This window comes from Tenrec ecaudatus, chromosome 16 (assembly GCF_050624435.1).
Source record: "Tenrec ecaudatus isolate mTenEca1 chromosome 16, mTenEca1.hap1, whole genome shotgun sequence".
NCBI classification, from domain to species: Eukaryota; Metazoa; Chordata; class Mammalia; order Afrosoricida; family Tenrecidae; genus Tenrec; species Tenrec ecaudatus.
In genome coordinates this window covers 45,577,710-45,600,517 of record NC_134545.1, presented here as the reverse complement: position 1 = coordinate 45,600,517, position 22,808 = coordinate 45,577,710, and the positions used below count along the sequence as shown (strand labels likewise).

Here is a 22,808-nt window from a genome sequence, read left to right as displayed (position 1 = left end):
CGCCTTTCTCAGGTGAGAAAGAGGGGCCAGAGAGGGGCTGCCCAGCAGGAGTCTGAATCCAGGTCTAGAACTCACATCCTAACGAGATTTCACTGGGCGTGGGTTTCCGGGGCCAGGAACAGCTAGCTTAAAGAAAACCAAAAACCCAAGCACTTACTACATGGTTAGGCAAAGTGCTAAGAACTTGGCATAAATGATCTATCATTTAATCCTTGTCGCACCCTCAAAGCACAATGATGACTATGATAAAAAGTTAAAATGAAACATCAGTTGCTGTCAAATTGACTCCGACATGCATGTCAGAGTCAAACTGTACTCCACAGGGTTTTCAATAACTGATTTTTTTTAATGGATGGGGGAAGGGAAAGTGCTTGGGAGGGAGGGAGGAACAGGTGACCAGGTAGGTTGTCCTTCGGTGGCCTCTCTGGGGAGAGGCCACCACCTAACTTTTCTGTTAGCAGCCACGCCTACGAACCGTTTGTACCACGCAGCGACTCCAAATAACATTGACTGAGAGCTGGCAAGGACACCCGCCGGCACATCTTTGAGTCTAAAACTATCATTACCGCCCATGGGACCGGTCACTATTTTATGTCCATTTCACAGGAAGAGTAATTGTGACACACTGCTTCTCCCGGGGGCTACTCGACACCCGGGACATGGCCCAGGCTCCAGAGCCAAGCAAGCTGAGTGGCCGTTCTTCCCAGAGCCGCAGCAAGTGCAGAGAGGGCGCGCTCAAGCAGGGGGCCTCGCTGGCTAGGCATGCCTGCCACATTCTCTACCTGCTGCTCTCCCCCTCTACCCACCCTGTGCCTCTCAGCGGAGGCTGAGCCCCTCTCCTGTGACCGCCCCCATCGCCCACTGCCCCTTACACGGCCGCTTTGTTATTTTCTGGTCCCAACCTCTCAAGGGCAAACCTTTCTGAGTACTAAAGGGCTTCATCTGAACACATCAGCCACCGGAGCGGTCACTGGCTGAGCACTCTCCGCAGGCCACACAGAGGGACGGGCCACTTCTCTCCCCTCACAGAACCTTGTTCAGGAGCGCTCCAATAAGCCCCGCTCCACTGCAGAAAGGAAACTGAGGCTGACAACATCAAGTCACTCACCCAAGGGCAACGTGCTAGGTGGCAGACAGTTAGTCTGAGCCCGGGGGGCCGCGTTCTCCACCACGATGCATGCTGACTGGCTACGTGAGACATGGAAACTTAGGCCGGCTCTAGGCTTTGGGGGTCCAGTCTAGTTCACCTCAGCTTCTCACAGGCCGGGGCAGATGCCTTCGTGTCCACACCTGCCAAGCGAGTCCTGTTTCCTGTGGAAAGGGCTTCGCCAGCCTCCCTCGACCCTAAACCGTAGTGAACCTCTGTAAACGCTCCCACGTCCCTCCGGACCTTTTCGACAATCCTGCAAGGCAGGTTCGGTCACGGTCCCCTTAGACAGACAGATGAAACAGAGGTCCGAAGAAGTTCAGAAACTCGCCCCAGGGCAGGGGCGCGGACTGTCAGCTAGAAATAACGTAAGGATTCTAAGCTCGAAGGAAGTCACATTTACTGCCGCACCGCGCCACCCCTGGCTTTGTCCCAGACTTTCCTCCAGTGACACTTCTGCTTTGTAGAGGAAGGAGGTGGGAACAAGCAGAGATTAGTTCCTGCTGCCCAGCTAATCCACCTCAGCTGCCCAAAATCTGGGTCAGGCCTTCCTGCCCACCCTCGGGTTCGGCATGACCACTGAGCGACTTGGCTACACTCAGGACACCGACAGGAGGACCCCAGGTAAATGCCATCCCGCCCCACCTGGACCTCTCAATGCTGGGGCCCTTCAGAAGCTAGGCAGTGGAGACAGCAGCACTGGCACTGCCTGGTGGCTGAAGAACTTGCTTTGTCCAGATCTGGCTGGGAAGAGGTTAAGCTGGCTCACTTCCCCGCACCTCCTGAACTTGGGGTGGAGGTCCCAAGCTAGCCTAGCCCCAAAGATACAGACCCATCTGCCCTCTCCCCGATTCCCCCCCTCCCCCCCCTCCCTAGCTCTCAGGCCTGTTGCTGGGCAGGTGCGGGGAACAGCATCTTTCAATGCGTTGGTGGCAGCTGAGGGGAAGGCCCAGAAGATTAATGTTTATCTCTTCCCTTAAGGCTCTTACTGGCTAATGGTTACAGCCCCCCAACATCCACAGCACTAAAAATAAGGGCGCTCTGGCTTTACCAGTGACTCAGAGTGGGAAGGTGGGGGGCACAGACACACGCCCTCCATTCCTCGAAGGAAAGAGCTGCCCAGGGTTCAAAGGGTCCTCTTTAGTCACACCGAGTCTAACCCTGTCCCCAGGCATGTCCTCTGGGCTGCATCTTGGACAACGGCAGCAAGCACGTCGGCTGGGGAGTCAGACAATGTGGGGGTGTCTATACGAGGCCCGCTCATAAACCCATCCAGAAAGTCCTGACCGAGGCCTGTGAGACAGGCAATGTCCTGGGTGCTGGGGACAAAGCAGTGAACTAAACAGACTCAGGTCCCTGTCCCCACAGCGGTGCTTGGTGGGGCCGATGAGCAAGGCTCCTGGGTGGTGCTGTGTGTTGTGCCAGGGCTCCGTAGAAAAGTCAAGTGGGGGAGAGGGGCGAGCGCATTGAGACAGGGTGGCCAGGGGGAGGGGGCACCTGCAAGAGGGGACAGAGTGGGCCAGGCACACATCTTGAGGAAGAGTCTCCTCCACTTCTGAAGATGAAGGGAAGTCACAGGGTAAGGAGGAGCCCTGGTGGCACAGGGGTTAAGTGCTGGATAGAAACCCACAAGGTCTGGTTCAACGCAACCCCGGGCTCTGTGGGAGCAAAGCCCTGGGGCTCTGTCCTCATCTAGTTGGCTGCCTAGTAGACCCTGCGTTTTGCCTGGTCTGGTCACCACAAGATCTGCCTGGATGGCACATCACCACAGGGCAGGTCCACAGCACAGCAGGAGCGGTGTGCTGGGCGGTGCCCACCTGGAGGTGCTCTGAAAGACTGGTGGGCTACTTCCAAGGTGCCGCCCACCAAAAGGTTTACAGAACACAGCTGGACTCTGACACGCATACAGCCAAAGGTGGCAACTGATGTGACTCAACTACCCTTCTAAAAAATACTGTCCTAACTTTGCCCCGTGCCTGGCACAGAGTAAGAGCGTCCTTCCCAAGGCCCAGGGAAGAGGAGGGGGAGGAGGTCACCCAGGCCAGGCTCAGGGACTTGGTCGCGCCAGAGACTAGTGAGAGGGCAGTCCACTCTCCTGCCAGCCTGGCATGGTTGGTTCACAAGGCACCAACTAGACCATCCCTGACCTGGGCTTCCTGGGGGGGAGGTCTTCCACAGCAGCCTTGGGGGCGGGGGCTGGGTCTCCCTGCCTCATGAGACCATGGGCGCTTGCCATTCCAGCTGCCAGCTCCTGTCCTTCCACGCTTCCTGCCAGGGTGAGGGAGCCGTGTGTGTCACCACACGGCAGCAGCCACATGGCAGACACCAGCAACGGTGTGGAGAGCATCTTTTTTCACAGCAAGCGCTGTCCGGGCTAAAGTCGGCATTCTATCGCCAGAGGGACAAGGCCCCCAGGCTGGGCCTGGGGCCTAGGTAGGAGTCCCAGGGACAAGGACAGGAAAAGGGACCACCTCCCTGAGGCACTGCCCTCACTTTCCTTGGAACAGCTCAGCCCTGCTAAGGCTGACCTCTCCCCATCCATCTTTCTCCTGGGCTCATCCCCGCCCCCCACAGCCCAGTGCCCCCGCCCCCCCTTCCTGTCTGACAACCAGCCACTTCCCGCTTTTGCACAGGGCCACTTCCTGCCTGCCTGTGTGCTATTGCATGGAGAGACCCACCCCTGCCGGCCTTCAGCCCAGCGCCAACCACAGGCCCTGTGAGGTTTCCCCCTGCGAGGCCGCTGTGGTCACAGGAGCAGTAAGTAGCAGCCACTTGCTCTCAAGGACCGGCTCCAGCCCTTCCCAACAGCACGCCCATGGCAGCGAGCGAGAGGCCAGCAAAGCGGAGGAACCGCGGCAGTCTTGCCACTCCCACCTTCTCCCCATGTGTTCAGGGTGCTGTGTGCTTCAAGAAAGGCAGCAAGGAGGGGCAGAGGAGCCAGGGCCGGGGATGAGGAAGCAGATGGCCAGGGAGATAAGAGAGCGAGATAAGAGAGAGAGGGACAGTACAGGCTCTAGAGCCACTTCTCTGCAGATCCCACCCCACCCACCTCCGGCAGGCTCTGCTGGGGATAGGCGCACTGTCTGGATGAAGACATTGTTCTATAATCACAAATGTCAGCGTCCGTTACCAGTGAGAGCTGGCTTCTACCTCAACATCTTCTGGAACTGATAAATGACACACAGCCCTGCCTGGCCATCAGGGATACTTCTTCCCTCTAGCTCCCCATGACTTTTCTACATGTCTGTGCCTGTGACCCCAAGGTAGACCACGAGAAACCTCTCACTGCCACACCTATTCAGACACTCAGTGTGGGTGGCTTCACCTTGCTGCCCTGAGTGTCCCACCCCACCAAACCCTTGTTCCGTTCCCAAGCAGCAGGGGCCTAGTCCAGCCCTGTCGGACATCATTCTGAGTGGTGGAAGCAGCTGTTTGCACACAACCCCTGGCCGTGGGAACTATCCTTCGGCCCTCACCCCCATGTGGCCTCGCCCACTCGCTTTCTCTCGAAACATGGGCCAAAGGTACAAAAGGTTTCCAATGGGAATAAAAGTCTGTCTGCCACATCACCGCAGAGGGCATGGCTCCTAATTCTTTATACCCCTTCACTGTGGGGCTCTCATAAAAGGCTTTGAAGACAGCGGGACCCCGGGGGGGGTGTCTGTCCCCCCAACTCAGCATCATCTCCTCCCCTTCACCTCCAACTCAAGGAGTTGGCAGCAAGTGATACTTGGGCCTCTGGCTCTCCAGACGAGGGAAATGTTAACTCGGGAGCGAGGATCCCAGAAGTGCTCCATCGCTAAAGTCTCTTGAACCAACCACGCTCACCGTGAAACCCATGCCACTAGAAAGTCCCAAGAAGGGAAGGGAGGTGCTGCCTCTGGACACTGTGATCACTCCACTCCAGGGAGCCAGCGCAGGGTCAGCTGCTCAGGCTCTCCTGCCCCCCTGCAGGGCTCTGGGTATCTGCAGCCTGTGCCCACTGTTTGGGTGACATCTCCTTCATGGTAACCAGCCCCAAGCAAAGCATCCCAGGAAGCAGTCCCTAAAAATAGCTCCTCCCAGGGCAGCAGGGGGGGAGGGGGGAGCAGATGGGAGGCTGAGGCTGCTGCGGAGAGGCCCAGGAAGTAGAGATGGTATTGGGGGAGTGGCTAGAAGTACTCCCACCATAGAGGAAGCACAGGGAGGGCCACTGACGACAGACCTCCCCCAGCCCTAGACCAGGAAGGCTCTGCTCTTCTGGGCTTACACAAGGAGGAGTGGGGGTGGGACCAGAGGACCCACTACAGAAACAGCACACCCAGAAGCTGGGTGAGAGAGGAGCCATGCTGCTGGAGGGTACAAGGGTCTGAGCCCTGGCAAGACCACTGGCACACCTACAACTCGAAGGAAAAACAAACAAACTGAGAACCCGCCCCAACCCTCTGTGCCTTAGTTTCCCCACGGCACAGGGGATTGTGGGGGGAAGTAAGATCCTTTGTCTGGCAGATGACACAGGGCCTCTGCTGAGTGCCAATCTCTTCCTGTCACCGGCCTCTTGGCACCCATGCCGAGTTGCCAAGGCTGTTCAAAGAGCAGTAAGCAGAGATGGGGGCAAGAGCCTGTCACATCCAGTCCCACCCTGCCGTCTCCAGTTCAGTCAAGAATGAGGCCGGCCACTCACCTGCAAGGTTTGAGTTCAGCCTCTGGGCTGGGAGCAGGGGCTCTGACAGGGGTTCCAGACAGGCAGTAGGGTCCAGGGGCCTCGCCTAAGAGATGGGGCCACCTTCCAACCTCCTTCCCCCAACATGATGCATGCCTGCCAGAGACACTCTGGGAGGGCAGGGAGACAGGCTGGCGCTGAGAGTTACACCGCTCCCATGCTGACTGGGAGAGGGTACTGAACCTGTATGGGCCGTGGGACAACAAGGGACCGCCAGCCGGTTCCTCATCCACTTGGGGAGTGGGGTCAGAGCAGGAGTCCGGTGGCTAATGTGCAGGTTGCTGGGCTCTGTGTACAGAAACGGCCCTTTCTGATCCTCAGGAGGAAAACACCAATCCTGTACTCCGTAAATGCTCCCTTAGCCCCAGCATCCCAGTGCTGCCTGGGCTTCTCTCCCCGCCTCCCACCCACCCCCACCCCACGACTACTTCACCTTCCCCTCCCTTTCCCTCATTTCACCCAGACCCTTCACAGGAAAGTCTCCCTGGAAGATACCACAGGGGACACAGATGTCATGGGGGCTACTCAGGCCAACACTCAGGGGGTGGGGACTTGCAGCTGGCACCACCCAGGGGATCCCATTTCAGTCCCCAGGGCCAGCTGGACCCAGAAAGGGACAGCCTTTGCCCTTCTGGTGGCCAGCATGCCACAAACCCGGACATTCAACCCGTCAGTCTCTGACACCGACCGACATGCCACTGTGGGGGCCTAGACAGCGGTCCCTATCACTGAGCAATTCGTGTGGACAGATGGTCACATACAGGCAGAGAAGCCACCTGGAGCGGGCCGGGCCAAGGTGCAGTCACAAAATCCCTGCAGGGAAGAGTAACTGTTGCTGGAGCTTCTTTTAGATGGCATTTCGTAAAGTGTGGCTCAGGGACCATCTGCTGAAACTCACTGGGGAACTTGATACAAATGTGGATTCTTGAGCATCACCCCAGACCTCCTGAAGCCAACTCTCTGGGGGGAAGAACCCAGGAATCTGCATTTTCCGCAAGGTAAGAGGTAATCCTGATGCACAGTAAATTTGAAAATCACTGCTTAGAGGATATTCCAGAAATGTCCCTAGAAGGAAATCAAACACAGGGAGGAAGGGTAGCAGCCATGCTGACTCCTACCCACTCTGCCTTAGGTCTCAAGTGCAGGTCTTTAACCTCATCTGTCCTCTTCTCCAACTTCGGTGACCCCCCCAGAAGCCACGTCAGGTTGGCAATGTGGCTCTCTGCAGTGAAGAGGAACCCTCGCCAGCGCCTGGGGCAAGGGCTCCAGTCACTTGGCTCGGAGTTTCCTGGGAGCCAAAGCCAAAAGGCAACCAATCATGGTTATGTAGGCCTCTAAATCAATACATTAACATGTATGTGGTCAGCATGTACCAGCCTCTTGGCTAGGCCTGGCTCACACAGAGGTCAAGCCACAGATCTGGTCCCTAGCCTCACCTCCCTCCCGGGTCCGCATGAAGAGAGAAGCTTTGCTTACATTTAGCTTCCACAGAAATCTCTTTATATGGGGCATACAGAGGAGGCACGCGCGTGCACACACACACATACACCTCTCGGGTGCTGTAGCAGATTTCATAATATGGTTTCTGGTAGCATTCCTTAGTCAGGCCAAGGGCATTACCTCAATATCCATCTTAGTGAACGTAACTGGAATCCAGAGAAATGTCCAAATACAGAGGTTTCTTGTGATTCTGATTGTTCCGAGGATAAATCCCCAACTCTCTAGTACAGGAAGGGGACCGTTTGCCCTTCAACTACAGCAATAGGAGGAAAAATGCTTTAAGCTGGATATAAAATTTTATGCTCCACGAGGTGAAAATCTGTATGTATATGAATAAAGATAAGAAGGGAAAATTTTAAAAATACGAAAAAAGACATAAGGGCTCAGGCTCTTTGGGGGAGGGTGGGGAAGTGCTCTTAAATCTTAAAATAACGACTTATCATTGCCATCACCTGGCCCACGATGCCTGCATCCAGGCCTAATTTTAAATGCCTCCTTCAGCCTCGTGGAGCTCAGCTCGGAACCACAGACTCTCTAAGAGCCCCAGGTGCTCACCTATTGCTGCTCAACCCACGGAGTGATGTTATAGGACTTTCAGTGGGTTTACGTAGACAGAGAGGCCTAGAGACAAAGGCTGGATTCCATGTAGACCAGTGTGAACTACACGGACTCTCTACCTTACAAATCTTACAAGCCACCTGCTCATCCATCTCGCCTGCACCCCACGGGCCCAAGCACCTCATCCTGTGCCTCCTGGACTACAGCATCACTGAGGCCCAGGAGAAGCAGGGCCACACTCTTTCCTTTGGGTTTGCAGGAGCGAATCACCAACAGGAAAAAAAGCCAACCAGGAGACTTGGCAAACACATCAAAGCCCTCAGAGACCCTTTGCGGATGACCCTGGTGGGCCCACTACGTGCCCGGGCACAGAAACCCAACACCTGCGGAGCTCTAGACAGACAGACAGCGGCGAGTGAAACCCAGCCCCAGCTGCTGCACCTTTATAAAATATACAGCGTAAACTGAGAGGCTGCAAGGAAGACACAGCCTGACTCCCTAACCCCGGGCTACCAGCCTAGTGAGTGCCCTGGCCCAGCCCACTCCAGGGATTTGTGTCCCCTATGTACACCAACAGCCCAGCTCCCTGATTGCTCTCTCCACCGGCACGCAGTACCAGTCCTTACACATTCCCGATCCTTCTTCTTTGTGCCTACGCCAATCCCCCAGGCTCAGGGTCCTGTCCCCAAGTAACCTAGGACCCCAGTCACACAATAGAACCTCAATCTTGGCCATAACCACCTCAAAATATGTCAAGAACACGATCCTACGCAAGAATCCTCTTCTTGAAGGAAAATTTTAAAAATCCAAGAGAAATCGGATCTAGTCCAGTTTGGCAGGGAAAGAAGATAGCATTTGGGAAAGATGAGAGAAGTGAGGAAGGGAAAGGGGTGTCGTGTCACCTCAGTTAGGGACGTTCGTTCAAGTGGGCAGAAAGGGGCTGAAAAGTGAAAGCCCAGGGCAGGCAGCTCCACCAAGTCACCGCCAGGCTAAGCTATCCTCACATCCCAGAATTCAGCTCCCAGCTGTCTCTCCCTCCCTCACCCCTGGATCAGAGCACACTGGTGAGATGAGGAAAGCAAGGCATTGCATCATTAACGGAGACACCAGACACCAGCCCACTTCCGATGTGCCAGGGCTGGGCCTGTGGGCTTAGGGACGGATCCATTCTCCATCCATCACCCCTGCCCACAGAATGTTCATCAAAGAGCCCGGTCCACACGCCTCCCCACCCCCACCCCTACCCCCACTCCTAGGGAGGAGGGTATCTGACTACCCACATATCTCTATGGCAACCATCTCCTCAGACGCAAGGTACAGAGAGAGGAAGAAAATAAACAAACAAGTCAACTTTATAGCCACATACGTGAAGAGCATGAGACAGGGGTGGACAAGGGCAAGACAGGCCTGCCTGTAGGGACAGAGACCCTCCCAGCCAGATGACAGATGCAGCCCAACTAACAGGTCCCAGAATAATCGACAACATGACAAAGCCCGCTGTCAGATCTGTGGAATTTTAGAGCTTCTCCAAGGACTTGAGGACATCTCTACCCCAGAGATGCCACAGCCCACCTCTTTCCCAGGGTAGCTATCTTGGCTCTTAATGTTATTTATGGGGTCCCACTGTCCAGCCCGAATTCCCTCCTCTGAATCACATAACCTTTGTCCTCCAGCTGCACCCTGCAGACCTCGATGACCTGATCCATCCTCATACCTCCTTACTCACCAGACCTGTTCACAGAGCACTTCACACATTGCTGGGCCTACACCGATCAGATGAGGTGAGATTGGCAAGCACCCAATACGAGGTTCAGGGAGTGTACTTTCTAGGTGTGAAAGCCAGGATCTGACCTTCCCATTCTCACAAATCAGGCTCCGAGGCCTAAGCATCCACACCCCTCAGACCCAGAGCTGCTTGCTCCCACCAGGCCAAGCTATTGGCGTTTCCAGACCACACGCCTTCAATCTCCACCCAGGACACACAGCATCTGCTGCCGCACCACCAACTTTGTAATTTGATCAAAAAAAGCAATCAAGTTCGTCTGGCAGCATTTGTTCCCAAGAAGCCCTCCCCAGTAGCAGCCTCCCCTGATATTTACAGATTTCCTTCCCTCGGGAGTCTGTCCCGCCGCCTGGTGGGCAGGGGAGGTTGCATGTGTCAGAGCTGCTCACTTACTGCATTCCCACCACCGGGGCCTAAGGGATTAAGACAGGCCTGGAGCTAAGGGCCGGGAATCCACTGAAGCAGTGGGTTTGTAGAGTGGCTAACACTGCCCTAAAGACAAGCTCCAATTGTCACAAATCAAGGAAAGCTCTCCAGTCTGTGCCACCTCCATATCCCCCAACCGACCCCAAACTCCCTTGAGCCTTTGGGGACCACTCCTCCCTGGGAGCCGCCTGCACCTCTCACATCTACTTCATTTTTTCTATTGGAACACTTCCAGTTCCGGATATCACTTCTTGTCTGGCTTCAAAGTCCACCCACCTTTAAATTCCAAGAGCGAAAACACACAATCCCACCTCCCAAAATCCCCTCCCCCCATCTTAAGATGAAGCCAGGACCCAAGGAGAGGCCAAGATGGGGAACACTCACCCCGCGCAGACAACTTCTTGGTATTGATGATTTTTGCTGCATACTCCTGGGTGGAGGTTTTCTTCACACACCTGCGGACCACAGAGAAAGCACCCCTGGAGGAAAAAGGAGGAAAGAACTGGGACACGGAGCAGGGCCGAGTGACATAGACACAACTGCAATCTGAGGCCAACAATGCTCCCATCACAAGGCCTTGAGTCAAAATCACCTGGGCACTGAAGAATGTGGCACCTGAGTGATCCTGAACAGACCAGGGGGCTGAGTGCACCCCACCATTACCCCCTCTCAAGGTGTCAGAAGCCAAGGCCCTCAGTGTTCAGCTGCACAACAGGAGCTAGTGCGTGATGCGTTAACACACACACCTGCTGCATCTGACAGCCCTGCAGTCTGGCCAAGAGACCAAGGAGACCCTGTTTGCCCCAGGAGGTATAATTGAGAGGAGGGGCGAGAGATCAGAGAAGGGCATATAACCCCCTGAGAGAAATCTCTTTCAGCCACGGGGGAAGGTGAGAAAAGCGAAGCTGAAACAGCCCCCCTCACACACCCCTGCCGCGGGTTTCAACCCACGGGTAGGGCATCCCGGCTCAACTGACAGCAGGGAAGGAGAGAAAACGGTTGTGGGGTTCCAACACCGACACTGCCCCTTCGCTATGATCACCCCCCCCCCAACGTCTGCCTGCCCCCGCCCCTCATGAGAGCTCGAACTCTCCAGCTCTGGAAGCGTCTAGGGGGAGGGCAGGGCGGGGGCTGCAGTGGCCCCGCGGGCTGGGGCCGCTGCAGCGGCCAGCTCAGTGCGGAGGGGAGGGGGATGCTGCGGCTGCGGCGCGCGGCTCCCGGGACCACTGCAGGGATGGGGGGAGGGGACGGGGGTACTGCAGCACTGCCCAGCAGCGGAGCTGGGATCCTGGAAGCGGCACCAGCCGGGGGGCGGGGCCGGCACCAAACAGGCCGCCCCCCCCCCCGCCCTCCGCACGCACACCCGGGCACCGCAGCTGGGTGGGAGCTGCAGGGCTGGGGAGGGTCTGGAGTGTCAAGCGCGTGGGACTTGGGGACGGGCTGAGCAGTGAGCTCCGGACCAGAGTGGGTAGGGGGCGGCAGGCCGAAGGGACCTGGAAGGGGGGCCCTTAAGGGTGCAGGAGGGGCGGGGCTGCAGGGCGCCCCGGAGCGGTCCGTGGGCTGCAGTCCCCGCGGCAGCGCGGGTGCAGCAAGCTGGACAGCTGCTGCAGGGCGCGGAGGGGGCTGCGGGGCCAGGAGCACCGGGGGAAGGCGCCCCGGAGGCGGCAGGCGGGAAAGGCTGGGGGTGGGGCGGGCCGAGCGGGCGCTGCAGCGGCCGGTGCAGGGCCGGGGGGCGGGGCGAGGGGCCGCATAGCGCCCGGGCGGCGGGGGCCGGCTGGGGGGGCCGCGGCGGGCGGCGGGCGGGCCGTACTTGCCGAGCTCCTCGAAGAGCTGGTAGTCGTCGGTGAAGCGGGTGCAGGTGGCGGTGGTGGCCATGCTGGCGGGCTGGCGGGCGGGCGGACGCGGCGGTGCAGCCCGCGCCGACGTCGGTGCACAGTCACCGCCGCCCGGCCGAGGGAGCAAGAGGAGGAGACGGGGCTGAGCCCGGCAGCACCGCGAGACTTTACCGGGGAGAGCGAGGAGGGAGGGACACCCCCGCGCCCGCCCGCCCCGCTCCGCCCCGCCCCCTCCTGCCCGGCCCCCGGCCCGCCCCGGGGAGGGGCCTCCCGCCACCGGCCCCGCCCTTCCCGGGAGCCGCCCGGGCCCGGCCCGGGGCGCTGGGAGCGGAGAGAGGGGCCCTTGGTCCCCAGCCACCGGAGGGTACTGGAAGGTTCGCGACTTGTGGGTCGTCCCGCTAGGGCTTGGGACAGACAGTGCGTAAAAAGGTGGCGTGTGTCGGCGTGTGGGGAGGCGGAAAGCACCCAGATCCCATGAGCAGGATCGACGGGGTCCTAAGCCCACAGCCCGGCTCACAGAAGGAGCAGAGGAGGGCCAAGGTCAAAGAGCTTGTGTCAGACTGACCGCCTAGTAGGCACCCAGCCGCTAGCCCCAGTCGGTGCAACTCAGGCTCCCAGCAGCCTCCCCTTGGGAAGCTGACGGTCTAGACTTGAGTAAGCATCGGGCCATTATTGGAAAAAACTCTCCAGGCACAGCGTGAACCGGGCGACCCGGCCAGAGACAAGGGTACAGGTGGAACCATGCCTCCCTGCTCTTCAGCCTTAGAGATGAGAGAATGTTCTCTCTCAGGCCAGGAATCAAAGGGATGACGTGGGGAATATGAGAAAAGGCTTTGTGCATTGGGGCTAGAAGAGCAAGTAGAAGGAATGAGAAAACACTCCCCCCCCCCTTTTTTTATTGGCAGAGCACCCTGCACTTTTATTTCATGTCACTTATCACATTGTGTAATTATATGTTTATTGGTAAGAGAGGCAATAGAGCTAGAACTTTACTGTTGAAAATGTAAACTCGGCAGCCAGACCGCTTGGCTTAGAATTCTAGGGCACTTACTGATCGATTGTGTGACCCTAGGCACGTGATGGTGCCTCTGTGACCTTCCCTGAAAGGAGGGGAATAATCGGATGTAGCCCATAGGGTTGTGAGCATTAAATGAGTTCAATCACGTCAAGCTCTTCGCTTAGCACCTGGCACATCATCACAACTATGCATTAGTTACCTTTAGTATTTGTTAAATATTTGCCTCGCCACAAAATCGTAGGTTGCAATTGTAGGTTAGACAGGGCAATCAATCAGTCCGTACCCCCAAACAAATATCTGTGAAACAAAAGGTCACTTTGAGACCCAGGCAGCGGGGTTGCCACCCCTTTCTCCACGCTGACCATTACAGGGTGTGGGGCAGAGGCACATTACTGTTTTTCTGGCTAGATTCCTGAGCTGCCCAGGCTTCTATACCCCAGTCGGCCCCAATCGAGTAGGGTGGAGCTGGAGCCAAGGGCTTCAGCTCATTTTTGATTACAGCAGTACACCCACTGGGAGTTGGGCCTTCGCTGTTAGCAGGCTTCTTTGCCAGAGGAGGCAGTGGAGAGGCTGAGAGGTGGCCCAGCTTCCTAGGCGGCCTCCCCTGGGGGTGGGTGGAGCCAAACTCCCAGGGAGGGCTTCCATCCTTCCCTTACCCAACAGCCCTAGGAGCTGGTCCAAGAACCAGACTGTCGAGGGCCCGACAGAGTGGGTGGGGTGGGATCAGGGACTAGGAAAGAGTGGAGCCCAAGAGGAAAAGCGTTAAAATCTTTCGCTGGAGGAGTGAGCAGAAAGGGCCTAGGCAAAGGAGAGCTGTGACAGAGCAAGGTGCCTCGCCCCTCCCCAGGGCAACCGGAAATGAAGTGGAGAGGGGGTAAGGCCACTTCCTACCTCAGAACACTAGGGTTGGAGCAGGTCCCCAGTCCCACTTTGGGACAAGGCAACAAGAGTGTATATATGGGAAAGGCAGAAGAAGTGAAGCTACTCAGACTGCTCTCTAGAAATGGGTGAAGGCAGCAAACTCCAAACGGGCTGCATATCAGGGAATCATCAAGGTGCCCTTCCAGAGGTTTCTGACCTCCAGATGCTGCTCCTTGGCACCTTATATTCATTCCTGCAAGGTAGAGTGCAGGGATGGGGAAAGGTCAGCTCCACACAGACTACTGCTGCTAGAGCGTCATGGCAAAAAGTAGCAGGACAATCATCTGCCCACCCTCCCAGACCTGCCGTGAGAGGGGATGTCCTCCTGGCTGAGCGCGAGGACGCTGAGCCGGGCAGCCATAAGAAAGCTTTTGCTTGATGTGGACGAAAGGACGGGTGATGAGAAAGACACTGGGGCGAAGCCTGCTCGCTGTACTGTGCACGCACAGCTAGCCACCTCTCGGCAAATACCTGTCAACTGCCGACTAGGTGCCTGGCACTGCCTCTTATTTGGTGAAACAGCAAAGTAAGACAGGCAGAATTCTCATAGAAAGAAATCCATCCACTCCCTGGTCCTTTCTGTTCCTAACTCATTTCTCCCCTCACTGCTGCTCTCAATAGCTCAGAGGCTGAAACATCCACAGGGGCAATCTGGAGCAATCTCTATAGACACCTCTGTGTGTATACACAAGCACAAACACACACACACCCCCTCTTGATCTCCATTGCTATAGCACCCACACAACCTCCAGCTACCCCACAGCAATTAGAAGGAAGATACATACAAATAATAACGAGCTCCCCGGCTCTCTGCGCATCAGTATCTATGGCAACCTCCTGGGGTCCACAGGCTGTGCTGTTCCAGTTGCAACCGGTCCCCTGGGCAGCACCAGGGCTCAGGTCGTGCCCACAGCACTGGGAACAGGGAATTACACAGGAAATTGATGTTCTGATAATCACCAGCGCGGCTCCTCTGGGTGGGACCCTCGTCATCTTGCCAGTCCTTCTCTTTGGAGCCTCTGAACACGAAACAGCTCCCTGAATGAGTGAGAGCTTCTCCCCACCCCTGAATGTTTGGCATGCAGTTTTAGGATAAGAGAGTGCTTATGCTTGAGTTTTTAGGAAAATGGTGGAGTTGAAAGTGAGGTATTTGAATGTAAGGGGTATGAGACCCTCAGAAACACACAATAGCTACCCAGTAGTTGAGGATGTTATAAAATAAATCCTACATGAAATTCATTATTGGGTGGATGAGAGGTTCTCAATCCATACTCTACAAAACCCTAGGAATTACATGATAATGTGTCGTTTGCTTCCCAACATATATATTGGTGTGTCTCCAGAATTTGTTGAAGGAAAGAGTCAGCCCCTGGCTAAAAAATAAGTTTGAAACCCACTGGACCAGTGGCTCTGAAGCCCCCTCTAACGCTAATACCCTATGAATAGTTCTGGAGAGTTAGTGTGGCGAGGGACCCAAGTAGTCATCAGCGGTGAGACATTTGAAACCAGAGAGAAGAGTTGACAATGGAGCTAGAATAGAGTGGGGACAAATGAAAACACATGAACAGCAATCCTTCAGTCAGGAGGGGAGTGAGAGATGGTTCTCAGGGGAGACTCAACAGAATCACTTTTGAGCTTTTTAAAAAACACAGCCACACGGAAAAGTTGAAGGGTCCCTCTTAACTACTGCCAACTAAGCCACTGTTATGGTGGGAGTGTTTTCCAACCCCTTGTGTGTCTCACAGGAGCCTAGTGGGGAGGTGGGTTGCACAGTTGGCTGCTTAACTACAAGGTCAGCTGTTCAAAACCACCAGGTGCTCCATGGGAGAAAGATGAGGCTATCTCATCTTACAGCCTAGTAAACCCCAGGGAGTGGTTCTACTCTGTCATAGGGTCATATGAGTCAGAATTAAGTTGTTTGTTTGTATGACGGCAGCTAAAAAGAATTTAAATGAATGACTAAGGAAGGGAAGATGGGATGTTTGAGAAGAGGCGCTGAGCTTCTAAAGGATTCGGGTGAAGGATTGAAATTTCATATGAGAGGTTGAGTATACTTGGAGTGCAGACTGAAGTTTTTGTTAAGGGTTTTTGGGATAGTCTGAGGTGCTGGGGATGAGAAGCTGAGCTCAGAATTTCAGGTGAGGTATCAAAAACTCAATCCCACTGCCACGGAGACCATTCTGACTCATAGCGGTCCTATAAGACAGGGCAAAACTGCCCGTGTGGGTTTCCGGGACCATAACTCTTCTTGGGAGCAAGGATAGATGTGTTTAATGCGAGAAGAAAGCGGCGGCATTGGGAGGGGCTGAGGGCTCAGCAGGTAGGGTCTTCTTCCTCCTGTCCAGTCCTGGGGAGGATCCCAGGGGGCAGTCATCCCATCTCAACGGGCTCACCGAGTCTACCAGGGCAGGCCTCCCTCTTCCTCTCCACCTCACCACCATCCCCCCGACAGGACAGGCGGTGCTCCTTGAAAGCGGGGTAGGGTGTGGGTGTGCAGGGGTGGGGTGGGGCAGGCTGGAGCGGGAGGACCTTTCTCCTAGTAGGTGCTAGTAGGAACGCCGTGGAGGAGTGCGTGACCGTCCCAAGTCAGAGGAGAGGAGCTCCGCCTGCGAGCGCGGGACAGACCGGGAAGAGCGACGAGCGGCGCCCCCTGGTGGGCGGCCGGGCGGCGCGCGGGGACCGCCCACGACGGGCTGCGGGGCGGGGCGGCGCGCGGGGACCGCCCACGACGGGCTGCGGGGCGGGGCGGCGCGCGGGGACCGCCCACGACGGGCTGCGGGGCGGGGCGGCGCGCGGGGACCGCCCACGACGGGCTGCAGGGCGGGGCGCAGGCGCGGGGCGCAGGCGGCGGAGCGCGCCCGAGGACCACGGTCAGGGATGCCTCAGTGCGAGGCACCTCGTTGCCAGGGAGTCTCAGAGACCCTGTACTTGCTATTCCGCTGACCTTTCTCCCCCATCCCAGGAGGGCGGGGGAGCTTTCAGCCCCGTCTTACAGAGGATGCTGAAGCTACCTGTGGAAAGTGAAGCGACTTCCCTGCGTTAGATGATGAGACTGGAGGGACCGGACAGGCAGGGAAGTATGAGGGAGGCAGTAAATAAAGCGGGAACAACTCAGATGTTCTCCTATCGCCAGTGAGATTTAGATTGGAATCTTAAAGCCAATTCGAGTCCTAGTTCCAAATCCAAATGCTTTCTCAAAGGGGAATATCCATGCTACTGAGCACCTCTACTGCTACAGTCAGTTGGGAAACAGAAAAGCAAAATCTGGCAAAAGGAGCTTACATAGGCAAGGAGCATAAAAGAGGACATTTTATTTTACTCTTTTAAAAACGCATCTTTACTTTTATTAAAAATTCCAATGTACAGGGGGATTCCACCCCCCCTGAAAAAAGGGGGAGGGAACTCCACTTTTGTAGTACACATATTTCTCACTCTGCAAGCACTGAGCAACTTGCTCTGACATTAGTGCACCCAGTGGCGTTGCCTGGGAAGGTTCTCTGGTCACAGTGAATTTTTTCATAAAATCAGTTTCACTTGAACCTTGTTTTTTTTTTTTTTATGGCCGATTTAAGAGAACAGTGCATGACTGTAGAATTTTGTTTTCTGCTCAGGCAAAAATTCTGCAGAAACTGTTGTGATGTTGAACACAACTTACAACAACAGCACTATGGGGGGAAATCAAGTGTACAGGTGGTTTTCTTGTTTCAAAAAAGGTAAAATGTCAACTGATGATAAACCTCATTCTGGATGTGTCAACTTCCCTAACAGACAAAAATGTCAACTTGTAGTGCATTTGGAGCTCATTCCACCAGCTCAGACTGTTAAATAAGCTTTCTGTTTAGAGCAGTGGTTCTCAACCTTCCTAATGCTGTGACCCTTTAATACAGTTCCTCGTGTTATTTTCGTTGCTACTTCATAACTGGAAATTTGCTACTGTTATGAATCGGGCGACCCCTGTGAAGGGTCGTTTGACCCCCCCCCCCCAAAAGGGTTGTGCCCCACAGCTTTGGAACCGTTGATTTAGAGGTTCTGAAAAGATTGTGTTAACAATGTGTGACAACAAAGGCCTCATTTGTGGCAGATGGGAGACTGATTTTGCCACCACGACAGTGCACCAGCTCACACAGCCAACTCAGTGCACCACTTTTGGAAGAGAAAAAAAGAAGCATGCCTCTCTTGCCCCATTCAATACCTCTTTACTTCACCTGACCTCACTCTGTGAGACTTTTTTTGTTTCTGCAAATGAATAGGGACATGAAAGGACAGCAATTTGATGACATACATGAGGTGAAGAAAAAAAATGAGGGAGGTGCTGTCAGCCATCCAAACCGAGGAGTCTGAAAAACGATTCCAAGAATGGAGTCGCAGATTTGACACATGTATTAAGTGTAATGGAGAGCACTTTGAAGGTGATACAGTTGTTTTGCAAGAAATTTAAATACATAGCTCTGAAAAGAACTCTAGGTTTTTGGGTACCCCTTCGTATGTTGAGAGCACTTTACAACTTATAAAGCGCCTTCATCTACATTAGCTTATATGCTACAACAACTTTCACTTAACCTATGGCTAGAAAAGATTTGCTTCCCTTATATAAGGTGTCAGGAATTCAAATATCCTTTCAATCATAGGAAAAAGAAAGCGAATAAGTATCTAATTGTTTTTCACCACTATTACTTTTTCTACAAGGAAGAGGCCGTTGGAGCCTGGAGGAGGTTCTCCAGAGAAAATGAAAGCGATTACTGGGGAAGACACAGTGACTGCCGGTAGGCGGCGAATTCCTTTACGCGCTCCAGAGTGGGAACCCTAATCGTGTAGTGGTTACAACACTGGGCTGCGATCCACATGTTGGAGACCAGCAGCTCCTCGGAGAAAGACTGGGCTTTCTACTCCGCTACCGCAGTGACAGCCAACCTTATGAGTCAGCACTGGCGGCGTGACAGCGAGTTTGGTTTGGGTTTAAGGTCCTCAGACATGGCTGCACTCCAAAAATGTCTTTGAAGGAAGATTGGAGAGAGCCCTGTGAAGTTCTGGGGTTAGGGGGACAGTACTAGGAAGGGCTGAGATGGACACGGCTACGGTGTATTCGAGAGGCGGAGAAAAGGCTGGTGTGGCAGGCACCGAGGGAACAGAAAGGAAAGCAGCAAGCGAACAGGCTCTGGAATCTCCAAGCACCTCCGCCTGTGCACCTACTGTGGTGTTCGTGCGATGGTCGTACACTCCATGGGTTCCAGGTGCTCGATTTCTCCAGTGGGATATGCCTCGGTTTTGGCTTCCCACAGGAAAGAATTCATGCTGAAGTGGGTTTTCATAAAGGACAGAAGAAGTTCAGGTTTTACAGTCTCAAAAGGGGAAGCGTGCCGAACTGTGCATAAGCGGTACTGGGGCCACCACTGAACCCGGGCAACCTTGTGGGACTCCTCACCTACACGTGGTGACCTGAGGCCAGAGACCGCAGCATGGCCCAGCGGGCAGGAGAGCAGGGACCAAAGGGGCCAACTGTCCAGGCTGCTACTATATTTAAAGCCTCTGGCTGGGGAGACGTGGTTGAAGTTACTGGTTGACCCCCAGTGGCTGAATTAAGCACACCTGGGCCTAGTTTGGGCTTCCCAGGTGTGCTGCCCACCTGGCTTGCAGGACTTGAATGGGAGCATGCCCAATTAAAGGGTCCTTATAGGTGTTTAATGCTTGCCTGATTTTTCTTCCCAACCTCCTGTAGAGGCCCTGTGCAGGCATGGGGAGGGACAACCCCCTGCCCCTGTCTCTTGCTACCTAACACAGAGAGTCTGTGAGAGCAGCTGCTTTTATGCCACAAAAGAGTCAGACCTGAAACCCCCCTCCCCCCGAAAAAAAGAGAAGGTATTTCTCTCAAGAAGTCATACCTCCATCAAAGACAGATTGGGACTTCAAAGAACTCATAGAAAAATGAAGCTGAAAGACAATAGAATTTGTATACCTGTGTCTGGAGCCAGAAATGGTGCCATTCCTTGGCCACTCGAAGGGAGGGTGGTGGAGAAGGATACAGGATGGTGTGCTGAGGACTCCAGAAGAGTTCATTCAGACCACCATCTCTCTGCTTTGGACTACTTCAGACCTAGATTTTACACGGAAGAGTAAAGATAGGCCAGAAATAGGCCCTGCCTATAGGGTCACTATGAGATGGAGTTGAAGTCATGGGTGTGGGGTGTTAGGTAGCAGGGATAGGAAGTTGTTCCTTTCGATACCTAGGGGCCCCCTACAGGAAGTTGGAAGCCAATGCAGGCTAAGGGGCATGTGCCAATACAGGCACTGAGCAAGGTTGGGTGGAGTGGAGGGAGCGGTATATTTGAGTTGGCTCAAACCAGGCCAGGTGAGCTTAATTCAGCCAATGAGGTCAACCAGTACCGTCAACCCCTCCTCCCAGTAAAAGGCAAGAACCTGGCCCTCCTAGGTTCTGCAGCTCCTGCGTTTTGTGCTTGGTGTTGCTGTGTTCTTGGTCTCATCTCTTCTCTCCTCTCTCTCTTCCCCGGCTCCTCAGGCCGCCACATGTGGGTGTGCAGTCTGATGAGGTAACCTGAAACTTCTTCCATCCTTTATAAAAACCCACTTGGATCACAAATCAGACCTTGGTGTGAATTCTTTCTCATGTGAAGCCAAGAACCGAGGCAATTCCCACCTGAGAAACCAAACAGGTGTTTTGGTTGTTGCTGCTGTTTTTGTAAAGGGAACTTTTCTCATTGTAAGGGGCCCAGGTGTCATTGTGGGTTAGGCATTGGGTTGCTACTCACAAGGTTGGTGGTTCAAATCCACCAGTTGCCCTGTGGGAGAAAGGTGAAGCTGTCTGCTCCTATAAAGATTTACAGCCAGAAAATCAAAACAAAACAAAAACACAGTCTTAGAAACACTACATATGGTTGCTATGAATTAGAGTCGTTTCTATGGCAGTGGGTTTTGACTCACTGGGGGCAAGAAGACAATCAAAAACAAGATTGCAGTGCAATGAATTATTACTCAGATGGTTCTTTTAGCTATAGTCTTTGGGAACTCCCAGACAATTGTTATGCAAATAAGGCGCTTGTCTCCTTACTGCTCTGGACAAATAACATGCCTCCACTTGACCAAGCACGATGTTCTTCTCCAGGGACTGCTCTCCCTCCCCTGCTAACAAGTCTCTCCATCTGGTTTCTAAGGTATAGCAATAGAACATAAACCAAACAAACTCGCTGCCATTCAGTCAATGCTTGACTCTGTGACACCCCCACCCTGTGGGTTTCCAATACTGTAAACTGCCGACAGGAGTGGAAAGCCCAATCTTTCTCTTTCAGATCTGCTGGTGGTTTCAAACTGCCAACCATGCAGATCACAGCCCAGTGTGTGACCACTGTACCACTAGAGCTCCCTGTAAGGTACAGCAATAGCAAGAGCATTATTGGTTCCAGGGTGCAGGAACCAGGAGACCAGGAGATGGCAGCCAGTGCAGCAGGGCTTGCAGAGTGAAGAGTTGTAATACTTACCTAGGAGGCCTTGAGCGGGCCCAGGAGCAGAGGCCAGAGGAAGCTATCCTGATCAAGCACTGTATCCCGAGTTCCTGGTTCTGCAGAGTCATTTCTGATTTCAAGTTGTGCCCTGTGACTTCCTTAATAAACCAGTTAAATAGAAGTATTCTTCCCGAGTTCTTTACATAACTCAGAGTCTGGAGGTAGAGTACTGAGGCAAGCGGGAGGCTGATATTCGAGACGATGGAGTGGCAGTTCAGAAAAGCTGGGTATTTGGAACATCTCTAATCTCTGCCTCATGGGAACCAGCTTTGTGCTGATCTTTCTAAAATAAATCATTCATTTAGTTGAAGTCAGAATGTTGTGGTTTGCTTCAATAGCTCAGACTCATTGAAATATGTGATTTGGGGAGAAAAAAAAGCGGGGGTAGTGGGGCTGGGAGATAAACGAAGAATGAGAAACCTTTGGTTTCTGGATGGGATAAAAAATGCCCAGAAATCGAAGTAGCTATTATGTTGAAATCAATTCCACAAGACCTATCACAAAGCTGTCTAACTTCCAAGGATGCATGCAGAGTGAAAAGAAACTGTGAGCCACGCAATCCCTTGGTTGATGGTCCCAGTAATAGTGCAATGACAAGGGAAAATAATGCTTATGTGAATTATAGCACAGACCAATCATGGGCGGCCTGACCCAGGGACACCTAGAACATCAGAAATCACCAGTAAGACTGCTGCTAGCCAAAAAGGTTGACTGGAAGAGGAGTGAGCAAAGCCTAAGAAGCTATGAGGAGTAGGGGCTATAGTGGAAAGGAGTTGCTTTAATCTGTATGTTGGTATCGTCAGCGTCCTGAGGGAATTATTACTGAAATGGATCGTGAGATCAATTAATTTAGAGAGAGTGCCTCCAGTGCTGAGGGCTGCTGAATGACAGAGTACGTCTGGGTTGTGACAAGCTCTACAACTCAGTTATCTGAAACAAGAGATGAATAACCATCCTCAGCCTCTGAATCTCTGCCCTCACCTTTGCACATTCTCCAGTTCTCACTTTCAGGGAAAAGGCTCAGTCCTTGGCTGCTGGACCTGTTCACATCCCTGTCATGATAACCCAATCCACCATTTGTTATTGCTAAAATCGTTCCCCCAAGGATCTTTTATTATTAAACATTATTTGAAGTTTATTTTCTCCTTGAGCATGTACACAGCAGAGCCTGCATCAATTCACCCATTTCTAGCCAGACATCGCAGTGACATGGATGACACCCTGAGTTGGGCAACCAACTTTTCTCTCCTTTTGAGCTGTTCCTCCCCGGCTAGCATAAGCTGAGTGCCCTATCGAATCTTTTGAGCTGCTTCTGTCAACTTGACCCCATACAGAGTTCCTAAAAGAATACAGTGCTCAAGGCAGACATGCGTTGTTGTTGTTTGAACCTAGCTCGTGTGTCAC

General features: G+C 54.0%; 1 protein-coding gene across 47 annotated transcripts in view; it reads right to left on the bottom strand.

Annotated features, from left to right (window-relative positions):
- CAMK2G (calcium/calmodulin dependent protein kinase II gamma) overlaps nt 1-21,535 on the bottom strand; it is a 64,532-nt gene extending 42,997 nt beyond the window's left edge. For 7 of the 47 annotated variants that reach the window (XM_075534224.1, XM_075534196.1, XM_075534198.1 and 4 more), the window contains exons 1-2: nt 11,927-12,112; nt 10,501-10,595 (exon numbers count right to left, since the gene is read on the bottom strand). In XM_075534224.1, the coding sequence (XP_075390339.1) occupies nt 10,501-10,595; nt 11,927-11,991 (160 nt within the window). In that variant the 5' untranslated portion in view covers nt 11,992-12,112. Of the gene's footprint in view, nt 1-10,500; nt 10,596-11,926; nt 12,117-21,380 lie in introns of those variants that run through there. The other 40 variants (XM_075534211.1, XM_075534191.1, XM_075534204.1 and 37 more) reach the window with 17 other exon arrangements.
- Between the last annotated feature and the right edge of the window lie 1,273 nt (nt 21,536-22,808).